At 38.7% G+C, this 12,094-nt stretch overlaps 1 protein-coding gene across 1 annotated transcript; it reads right to left on the bottom strand.

Annotated features, from left to right (window-relative positions):
* Nucleotides 1-8,681: 8,681 nt before the first annotated feature.
* Nucleotides 8,682-9,611, bottom strand: LOC105878859 (olfactory receptor 1A1). The gene has a single exon (XM_012778672.2). It carries the CDS (start codon nucleotides 9,609-9,611, stop codon nucleotides 8,682-8,684), a length of 930 nt encoding a protein of 309 aa, XP_012634126.1.
* Nucleotides 9,612-12,094: the final 2,483 nt, after the last annotated feature.

Raw genomic sequence — 12,094 nt, 5'->3', positions numbered from 1 at the left:
CCCCCTCCTTGATCTGGCCTCTTGACCATTTCTGGCTTAGCAGAGACAGAAACCTCAGCCCCAATTTCCTGTCCATTTTTCCTCTTAATCCCCAAGTCACTGACCAGGGACCTTATTTCCTCCTTTCTTTTTCCTTTTGTCACAGTTTAGTCTCGACTTTTAGTCCACCTCTTGCCCAACAACTACTCAGCACTTCATCCAAATATAAAATGTTTTCAATGCATTGTCCTTCTTCCTTTTCACAGGGGCCAGTAGGCATTTCCCCAGGCTTGTTATGAACTGTAACTCCTACAACTTAAAACAAAATCACTCATACCTTTTATATTAGCTGCATGCTGTTTTAGAAGATATAAATCGCCTGTGGTTGATTGATTATCATTTTTGGTGAACTTAACTTAGATGACTTTGAACCCAGGTTCAAGTTTGAAAATGGAAATAAAATTTGGAGAACTCATGTTCTCCATGAGTGTTCTCAGGTGTGGAAAGGAATGCCCAGGGAGGAAAGAAGTAGCAGTTATAAGGTACAAAAACAGGGAATAAGTGTGCGGTGGGGGGACTGGAGTGATCAGGACATAATCATTTTCCCATATTGGTCCCAAATATAAATATTTAAATCCCACTCTCCGAAATAATATATATTATATTGGCTAGGATGTGCATTAAACATTTCTGGAAGAATAAACAGGAAACCAATGACAGTGGTTACTAATTAGAGGTATGGGGTTGGGTGGATGGGAGGTAGGAGAGAGAAAGGTTTTTATGTGTGCCCTTTAGCACATTTTGAAGTTTGAACTATGTGAATGTACCACTTATTGAAAACTAAATTAATCGAGGAAGTCTTACCTGCAAACCAAACCATGGGTACATAAAATGTATAAAATGGAAGAAATTAGAAGCTTCTCTTTGATGAAGATCCCATGAACAGCAGAGAAGCTTGTATGTTGGAGCTACCTCCTTCTAATGCCTTAATGCTGCGTGGGCGTGAGTGTGCATGTCTCTGTGTTTGTGCGTATGCGTGTGTGTGTGTCCCCTGCACAGGCTGCAGGGTGGGTGAAAGGCTTCATCACGGGATTATTTGGAGACAAGTCACTGTCAACTCCTGTGCTCCATTCTCCTTACATCACAATGACTCTCATTGTCTGTACGATTCTAAGGACCTGTGGGTCTTTTGCCCTTTTTGGCCACTAAAACAGTATAATAGCATCAGGTTATTACAGAACTGTTTTTGAGAGATGGGCTCCCATCTCACCAAAGGCTGGAATGGGCAGAGGAGAAACAGGAAGAAAAAGAGACAAAACAGAGCCATGCGTCTTGCTCTCCTAGTCCTTACCTGGCTGCTCTTGCCAATTGCTGGGCTGTTGGCAAGGCTTCTCTCTGCTGCACATGCAGCCCTCCCACTGTGGATGGATGAGAAGAACTGGACAAGAGCTCCTCTTAAAGGCACCAAAAGGAAAATTGCTTCATACCTTGAATGTGTTGAATGATGATTCTTGACATCATTATCTGCTTGACTTTCTGCTTTTCTCTCATAGTGTTAGAGAACCTCTTATTTTTGTCCATTACGAGAGTAAGGGCCAAAAGTTCCAGGTCAAGGTTAGGATCATGGCAGTATATACTATCCCAGGAAGCTGCATTCTCAGAACGCTACATAGAGCCTAATAACCACATCCCGCCCCTTTTCTGCTTATTTCAAAATTTGCTATAATGTTTGCCTCTTTTCCTTCTTCATAGAGACCATGAGAAATGAGTTCTTGTAATTTCATCAGCACCCTTGGAAGTAGGGTTCTGCTATTCTTAGCTGCAGGTTGGACCAATCTCAAGAGCTGTTAAATTGAAGATAATTAATTCTGTGAGAAACCCCAAACCCGAGAGAATTGAGAATCCAGTGCTGGGTCCCTGCGGTGAGCTGGTCCAAGAGAGGCTAAGGCATTAGGGACCGGCCAGATGGTGTAAAGTACTGTTGGCTTAGAGAGGACTTTACCGTCTGTTCTTTTTCTAGACAAGATAATTCTAGATAGCCAGGTGGAGACTATGTTGGTGCAGCTCCCCTTGTACTCTTTTTACCTCGTTTGGACCAGAGAGAGTAGAGGTAAGAATCTGGGCATCCCTAAACATGGTAGTGCCTGCAAACTGAATCCCATTCTTGCAGATGTCCCATGAACAGATCCATGGTGCAGGTGGAAGCTGAGATGACAACTGCTTTCTCCTGTAGATACGGCCACATAACAGATTGTGCTCCCTCAGTTCATCTAATCGGGGGACACAGAGAATAAAGGAGCACAGAATATGAGGGACGTGGGCATGTGGGTTATTCTTGACATTTCTTGGGAACTGTGACCAATTTCTTGTGTGTTCTAGAAGTGCTGTTGTAATATACCCTTAAATCAGCAATAAAATGGCTTACTGGTTTAAATATGTTATTGTTTGATTGAACAAAAGAACAACCACCTAACTAGGCTAAAATAAATCTAGTTTATTCTTACCTACCATGAGCAGAAGGAAAAGAGTGAGGTGCTCCTTTAAGAAGGAAGTAGAAGCATAGGACATCCTGTCTTCCAGACAATGTGAAATGCCTTGACACGTGTGGCGTTTGATGCTCAGAACCATTGACCAAAGTATAATTGCAACTGGTGCAGCTCAATGGATAAAAGTTGGGAAGAGAGCAATGCAGACATTAGAACTAGAAAAATCAGCTGTGCCAAGTCCTTCTCCCTATACCACTTCTTCTTCCTTAGAATCTGGAGAGGTAGAATGTAAAGGGAGCCCAAATCCAGCTCATGTTTTCTCAGTTTGACCAGATGAACATTTCTAAGGACTCCTTTCATCTTTCTATCTCAGTCTCGAGAGGCATAGCATGGCCATGAAAGATCGTAAGTTCCGGAGTCAGATAGCCTGGGGTTGCAATCTAGCTGTGTGAATTTGGGCAAGTTTCTTAAATTCTCTAAGCTCTAGTTTCCTCATTTAGTTAATCCTGAACTACTCATGCATGGGGCAGGCTCGAGATAAGGAGGAAAGAACTGAGATGAGATTTGAGCTGCTGCCCATCAGAAGGCATTTCTAGTTTGATTTCAGCCAAGTTGTGTGCCTGCTGAGTCAAAGAAATGAACCAAGAAACTTCAACATCTTTGGAAAAATATAACAAAGTGTCTATAATACAATATTCAAAATTTCCAGGAGTTCATAAAAATCATTAGACATATGAAGAGACCAGGAAATAAGAACCATTCTCAAGAAAAGAGACATTTAATGGAGACCATCCATGGGATGACTCAGGTGTTAGAATTACCATGTTAGGATTTTAAAGCAGCTATATTACAACTCTGCTCAACGAGGCAAATAAAAACATGCAACTGATGAATAAAATTACAGAAAAACCTAGCAGAAATATTGAAAGTATGTACAAAGAAGCAAATAGGAATTATAGAAATGAAAATTACAATGTTCTCGAATTAAAAGAAAACACTGAATGGCTTTAACAATACAATCAAGATGACACAGGGAGTCAGTGAACTTGAAGATACATAAATATAAATTATATAATAGGAAAGCACAGAGGAAAGTTATTGAACAAAAATTACCAGAGCGTTAAGAACAAGTGCAACAGTACCTAAAGGTCTAATATACATGCAATTAGAGTCTAGGAGGGAAAGCATGGAGATAATTAAGCACAAAGAAGTATTTGAAGAAGTAATGGCCAACATTTCCCCAAATATGTGGAAATACAGCATTATAGATTCAAGAAGATCAGGATAGATAGAAAGAAAAGTATATATAGGCACATGATAGTCAAACTGCTGATAAATAAAGATAAAGAAATTATCCCATAAGCAGCTAGAGAAATGACAGTTTAACTAAAGAACGATGATTTAAGTTACTATTGATTTCTCATCAGAAATAATGCAAGCCAACGACAGTGGGAAATATCTTTGCAATGCTTAATGAACAAACACTGAATGGACAAAACTTCCAAACAAACCAGCTACCAACTCAGAATTCTATATACAGTGAAATTATCCTTCAAAAATGAAGGAGAAAGGAAAATGTATTTTAGACAAAAGAAAGCTAAGAGAACTTGCCAGCAGGCCTGAATTATAAGAAATACTAAGAACATCCTTCAGGCTCAAGGGAAGTAGTGCCATATGAGCACTTGGATTTTGAGGAAGGAATGAAGAGTGTCAGAATTGATAAATATCTAGGTAAATGTAAAATACTGTATTTTCTTTAAAACACATATGACAATTTAAAGAAAAATTATAACATTAACTTGGGAGGTTTGTAATGTTGGTAGATGTTTTATATGTAACAAACATAACAGCGGGCAGTTGGAATGGCAAATAAGACCATGCAAATGCAAGACTTCTGCGTTTCACACGAAATGGCGTAATATTAACCATAAGTGGACTGTCAAAAGTTAAGGATGTATAGGGAACTCCTAGAGCAATAAATGAGAACGTAAGATAAAGAGGAATAGCTAAAAGGCAAAAATTAACCAGGAGTTACTAAAAGGATTTAAATAATCAAAGAAAGTTAAGAAAGAGGGAACAGGGGAACTAAAATCAAAGGGACCAAAGATAAAAGAAATAATTAGTATAAATAATGTTGACGTAAACAACCTAATTAAATGATGAATTTGATGACTTGCATATGAGCTCATGCATCTCTCACCTCAGCCATATAGCTCAACTATTGCCATACCATGGCTGAGTATCCTCTGCTCGCTGAAGGTCTAGCCATGTTTCCTGCTAGTGCACCATCCCGACTCACGTGGTTATCTCTCCTTATTATTTTATATCCCTTCTACGGGCCAGCTGTGGAGTCAGGGGAAGAACAACGGGCATGAGGAAAACTGGGTTCAAATCCTAGATCTGCATCTTTTTAATTAAAAGACACGGAAGACATTTCATTCTACTTCGTTTTCTGTGAAGGAGGGTTATTACCATCTACGACACAGGACTTTTTTGAAAATTAAGAGACAATAATATATGTGCTAAACTAAATGCATACATACATTTGCATATTTGATACTTGATGAAGTAGCTACTTTTTTCTGAAGCTACATGGCATGTTTTGAACTTCCTTCGTAGCACTTATCGCTTTCTTGCTTGTTTTCTTTTTTCAAAAGCAAATATTCGAGCACTCACTCAATCATCCTGTGACAATACACTGTGCTTATGTGCCTTGGCTGAGAGACTGACACAACTAGGAGACAGACACATGGTTTGACTTGGAGGAACATCGAGTGTAGATTGTACAAGTGTGTTCCTTCCCCCACTAGAACACTCATTCTCCATCATGGCCCCCTTTCCAGAAGTCTAGTCATTCTACAAGTCTCTTTGATGATTTCATCTATACTATAACTTTTTTCGACAGCTTCCCTCTGATCCGTGCTCTATTAATACTGCTCCAAAGCTTCATATCTTAATTTCACTGTTTAATTCAATACCTTCATGACGGTCATAAAAATATGTCTCAAGTGGAACTAATTTTTCTGAAATTACTCTCTTGTTCACTATTGTCATTAAAGGCATCTTGTTCATTTTATTGGCTCAACCTCAGAACATTGAAGACATCTCCTTACTTACTCCTTTCATAAAAATTACTACATTCCATTGTTTCTATTTCTACATTACCTTTGCATCTAGATCCTTTGTTTATGTCTTCATTTTCTCTTCTCTAGATTGCTTTAAGAGATGTCTAATAAAACTTCTTGTCTCATCACTCCCCCCTCCTCTGTTACTGCTCTCTGTCTACCCAATTCTTGATTCAAGACAAGCTCTCGACATTGTTTCATGCAGAGTTTCTCTCAGTCTGTCATCCATACTTTCATAAACACCCCTGGGCTCACCACCGAATATGAACATTAGGACTATAGCAATAATCTACATCTAACTACATGATACTCCTAATTCCATTCCCCTATTTCCTCTTGAATTTTCTTTCATCCTGAATCCTGTGGTCATCTTCCTTTTGCTTTTGTTTTTAATGGACTTTTATGGCATCTGTATATATTCCCCAAAAGTACATTTTTTCACTTGTTTTAATTATTTACAACCTTCTAAAAAGGGTATCAATAATAATCTTTTGGCATTTACATTTTCTAAGCTTAGTATTAGATGGCTAATATTCAACCAAATTTGAGTGTGTCTTTGTGGGCTTTCAGAATCAAATAAATTTCTCTGTTGGCTTGAGTAACTGAGTCCAATGACCAAGGATGTTGTGTTGTTGATACACAGTGGGAGGCAAGGAGGCCTGTCTCGAACTATCTGGGGTGTTTCTTAGTATTTCCATGCCCAATAGAAAAAAATATGTCAACAACAAAAAAGCAGTACTACTGAGGATTCAGACCCCTGAAAAGTGAAAGTTTGGGTCACTTCCCCAAGTGTTTTCCAAAGGCCAGCTGTTTGGCAGCTTCACTCAGAGATTTGGGGATCAGCTATATGGTTATCCCTCCTCAGAGCTCCTAGGTTCTGGTAACACCACCTTTCCCCTTCTGTTCCCCTAGTCCTAAGGGAAGTAACTTACTCTTGCAGTTGACAATCTCTGAGTGACCTTAGAATCCATCTTTTTCCTTGTTTTCTTTTAGGATACACCTATGTATCTAATTCCTTGCATTAAATCTTCTTCATTTAAATATACCAGGTATGATTTCTATTTCTGGAATGAATACTATGTGATACTAATATAGTATGACCCTGACATACTAGCTATATAAACTTTTCCAGACTTAGTCAATCCCAGGGTATTGGTAAATGAAGTAATTTAAAGAGTTACTATTACTGCAGGACAGCATGTTTGACAGAATTGAAGGGAGATGGTTGAGACAATGACTTGAAACACAGGTGCAAGGATATTCTTTATCCTATTTTCAGTTAACCTATAGATATACACATATATTTTTATGTTTATTGCAGACAATATATTAACAGCAGGGGAGCTCAACTTCCTATTCTAACGTAAAGCAGAGGAATATGTGAGTTTGATTCAGCAGTTTGGTGGGATGGAGTTCTCTTGAATCTACATTTCCCAGCTCTTCTTCTATAGTATCCTATTTGGTGCTTATTATCTCACTATGGGAACTATCTGAAATATCTCATTCCATTTGACCGTATTGAGTTTACCCATAACAGCAAAATCAGCCTTGTATTTGTTATTTAAACTTAATATTGTAGGATTCATTTAAAACATTTTTATTAAGTAGCTACTATGTATAAGCATTGTTCTAACTACTGAAGGCATAGCAGTGACCAAGATGGATCCCAAATTGTCACTTTCTGGTGGGGAGAGAGAGACACTAAATCAATATGTAACATTTTCATGGCCCAACCTTGATCGTTTCCTAAATGAAATACCTTTATTCCCTCCATTTGGTCATTCACTCACACAGATTTTTTTGGCTAAAAGGAAGACAATTGCGATAGTTCCTATCCACTTAAACAGTGACTATGGTTATCTTCCAACATGCATGGACAAATTCTTGGCAATGTGAATTATCTACAGGAAATAATTTTATATTTTTAATGGCAATTCAAATAAGTAGGTGATAAAACAACTTACACACTGTTCTAAGGTACATTCCACCCACCTCTTCAAAATATTATCCTGTTTGGAAATATGAGATTTATGAACAATCATTTATGCTATTAATATTTTGAAAAAATTTGATAATGTTCTCATAAATAGAACCAAATCATAGATAGTGGAGTTTCTTAGTGGTTATTTAATTACCTGCTGGATTATCTGTTTTGGGGAATGTCACCTCCATAGTCAGGACTGGTCACCAGAATCAAAGTCTCATCTTGCCTGGGCCATGCTGGAGAAATGTGGTCACATTTTTTCAATACTGCTATTTTTTCCTCATTTATTATATGGCACTCAATTTTTTTTATCACTGGAACTTTATTTCATGTTATAATTAATTAAACCAGCATTTTATTATATTAATTAAATCAGAATATTCATTCCTTTAAACTTCGATAAATCTATTTATAACTATCATCTTGGTAAGACTTTAGGGAGATTATACTATCTTTAGGTAGAGTCTAGTTTAATCAACTATGAAGTAAGCACAAAAATGTCTTCCCAGGTCAGTTTCTTTAAAGGTTTTAAGGATGGGTAAGTAATGTCCAGTTTGATTATCTCTAATTATTATCAGATTACATTTCAGAGACTAATAGTTTCATTCATTCATTCAGCCTCCACCAGTATGTATTGCATGCAGTTTATATGGTTGAGATTGTGAAGGTGCAGGTATGTGCTAAAATAGCACCCGTGCTCAGAGGCTTGTAAGCCTAGTAGAAGTGATTAAACATACAGTCAAATAAAAATTGACATGTGAATAATGATTTATAGTCTTTGAAGCATGAGCTAGTAGGATCCACACACCCTGTGGTGCTGGTTAGGGCAATTGTTATTATTCCTAATATGTAGATGTAGAAGTTGAAGCTCAGACCTTCCCAAACTTACTGCTAGTCAGTAGCATAGATGGGACATGAGCACAATGCTGCCACTCTGCCAAAGAACAGATATGTGTTGAAAGCAACAACTTCAATAAGATTTCTGAGAAAAGAATTGTGGGCTGGAAAGATCAAAAGCAAATTTGCATAAGGGGATGACATTGGAGCTGGGTTTCCAAGTGCATCCTAATTGGTGTCTATAGTAGCCGGTGTACGATCTCACATTGATCATGAGGAGATTCTCTTGCTGAAGAGTTTCCGCAGGGCAGCCTTCATGTCCCGATTTCTCAGACTATAGATGAAAGGATTTAACATTGGGGTCACTGCCATGTACATCACAGTTATCACTGCATCTTTTAGGCTGTAACTGGTCAGAGGGCGGAAATACATGCCCATGACTGTCCCATAATACAAAGAAACAACTGTGAGGTGAGAACCACAGGTGGAGAAGGCTTTGAGAACACCCTTGGTGGATGGAACTCTCAAGACTGTGGAAAAGACCCGGATATAAGAGATAATGATGCATAATAATGGCACGGAGAAAACACCAACCCCCAGGTACATCATCTTCACGTTAAAGTGGATGTCAGAACAGGACAGCTTGAGCAAAGGGGTAATGTCACAGTAGAAGTTGGCCACGTTGTGGTTGCCACAGAAGGACAGACTAGCTGTGAGCAGAGTGTGGGGGAGGGCATTGGCGTTCCCAACCATCCAAGACCCGACAACTAGCAGGACACAGGACCGTGGACTCACAATTGTTGTGTAGTGAAGTGGGCGGCTGATGGCCACGGCACGATCATATGCCATCACGGCCAAGATATAGCTGTCGGTGTTACCCAAGGCTATCATGAAATACATCTGTGTGAGACATCCCCCAAAAGATATGGATTTGCTGCCCAAGAGATGGTTAGCCAGCATCTTAGGGATGGTTACAGATGAGAAGAAGATGTCAACCAAGGAGAGGTTGGCAAGGAAAAAATACATGGGGTTGTGAAGGTGAATGTCAGAGTGAATGGCCAAGATGATGAGCATGTTTCCAATCAATGTGATGGGGTAAATGAACAGGAAGAGGACGAAGAAGAAATCTTCCTGTTCCTGCTGACCTGTAACTCCCAGGAGGATGAATTCCAGGGTAGAGGACTGGTTTTCTTCTCTCATGGCTTCTTCAGCATGAAAGGGGAGAGGAATTTAGAATTATTAGTGCAGTTATCATGTGTAGTGATTAAATACAGAGATACCCAATACTTTAAGGAAACATTTCTGTTGCTCAAGGTACTGATTGTTATTAACCCTGGACAGTCATGTCTAAGAAGTGAGCAATCTATGAATCAAAGGTGCCCAGCATCCCTGATCCCAGAAGCACTACTCAGACACCTATGATTTAGTAATTTAACTGATAATTAAATTTCATTTTCCGTGGTCTAGACATTTTGTTAGGCCTCATGGAGAAATCCTAAATATGTGACAAATACAGTTTATTCATCCATTCATTCAACAAATAAGACATAGTCTCTGTTCTCAAGGACCTTACAATTTAATGGAGAAGTCAGAAACATACACTGATTTTATTACATATAATAAAGAATGGACAGCATTTTTAAGTCTTTGACAAAATACTCCAGTGCAAAGTGTCAAAAGACCAAACCAGAAATCAGAAATTGTTTCATTGTACAAACTTGGAGTGTTCCCAGAGCCCAGGAGGTAACAGGTGTCTACACTGGCATGGTAAGATTGTAAATCACAGTGGACATTGTATTTAGGTTCTACCAAAACGAGTTCAGTGGATTTTCTTTCCAGGTGTCCCATTTTCAAAGTAAACTTTCACCACTTCCTCTAATAGGTTTTCTTTCTTTGGCAAACACTCAAATACACGTAATCACAATGCTTTTATTCTCAGTCTTCTCTTTATTTGCTTAATTATTTCTTTTGCTGACTCATTTAATTCCATAGTGCTTCAACCACTGCTTAGTAAACTCTCAGGTTTGTATCTGTAGGCTTGATCTCTTTCCCCCATATTTCCACATTCAGTTATCCTGTCAACATGTCTGACCAAACAGCATACACTACATATCCAACATAAGATGATTGCAAAATTTTGGGGGGGAGGAAAACCATATTTTGTTTGTTTTCATGCCTTCCAGATAGATTATTATGGAGTATTGTTCATTGTATGCACCGATGAGCTTTTATTTAATATTTCTTGAGTCAGATCTGGGTTTATTTCTTGCATTCCCCACATGTAGTATGGTCACAAACACAGTCATCCAGTTTAGCTCTCACCTCCACATCTAATCTGGTTACCTTTTCATCTGAAACAATTACATAACTTAGCTTTTCTACTTAATGTCCCAATGTCTTAGACCATCATCATTTTCTACCTGAAATACTATAAGGTTAACTTAACTGCTTGACTATAGGTTCTCTCCTTTTTGATACATCCTGCATTCTAAGTCATACTAATTATGGCAGTGACTACCAGCTGCTTAGCTAAATCTGTGTTCTTTTCTTCCTGGATGCTTAAGTAGACTACATTTCCCAGACTCCCTTGCAGCGAGATGTGGTCATATGACTGAGTTCTAGCCAATCCACTTATGTCTCCCAGTTCTGGGCTCCTCCACACTTTTTCCCTTGTGCTAATTGGATGCAAATTAGCACACTCCCAGGAAACTGAATGGGATGATGGGGACACATGATGAATGAGTCTGTGTCCCTACCGTGTTTCCCCGAAAATAAGACCTACCCATAAAATAAGCCCTAGCAGGATTTCTAAGCATTTGTGCAATATAAGCCCTACCCTAAAAATAAGACCTAGTGATGGGCGTTGCTACGCAGCACATCTGCACAACCCATGCATTTTGTGAAGCAGATGAGCAGCCCTTCTCATTTGCCCCATGAGAGCTCTATTGCTCAACATGAGAGATTGGGGCCAATGGTTCTAAAGGAAATAGAGTTGCAAGAAATTCAGGGTGGAATTTGGGGTTTAGAGAATTATGATGATGTTCCAGAAGAAGATGACTTAACTATATTTGAATAAATGTAGATTGTTGTACCATACTTTAAAAAAAACCCACATCCCCTGAAAAGCCCTAGGGTGTCTTCTTGAGGAAAAATAAATATAAGACCCTGTCTTATTTTCGGGGAAACACGGTAGTACTCCACATCCAGGCAAGACATCCTCCACCAAAAATACCCATTGGGATTGTTATGTAAGAGAGAAATAAATGTAATCAATCTGTAACAGTCCAAGCTATCATAAGTAATATGCTAATTTTTCTAAAGACATATCTATTCAAAAATTAATTCAATCATTAATTCCCAGTGTCTTTTACAGTACATGTGTGAATTATTTGCTAGGCATGGGGGAGTCTAATTATCATATCTAACTGTGATGTGCTTTCTCATCTCTGCACCTAAAGAAATTTGATTTGCTCTCCTGAGATGCCCTTCCCTGTCTTGACACAGAACCATACCTCAGGTTTCAAAGGGTTCAGTAAATCTGGAGGCTCAGAGACTGTGGTTAGCTCATATAGTGTGGGAGTGTAAGATTTCAAAGGTGGAGTTCTTGGCCTCGTGGTAGACTAAGCTGATGTTGACAGGTTCCAATCCTATTAAAACACATAGACATTATAGATAAATATAAA

Source organism: Microcebus murinus, chromosome 18 (genome assembly GCF_040939455.1).
Source record: "Microcebus murinus isolate Inina chromosome 18, M.murinus_Inina_mat1.0, whole genome shotgun sequence".
Lineage (NCBI taxonomy): Eukaryota > Metazoa > Chordata > Mammalia > Primates > Cheirogaleidae > Microcebus > Microcebus murinus.
This window is presented reverse-complemented; position numbering and strand designations above follow the sequence as displayed.

Coding starts and splice junctions, on each gene's coding strand:
- LOC105878859 (XM_012778672.2), bottom strand. CDS start 9,611: ATGAGAGAAGAAAACCAGTCCTCTACCCTGGAATTCATCCTCCTGGGA.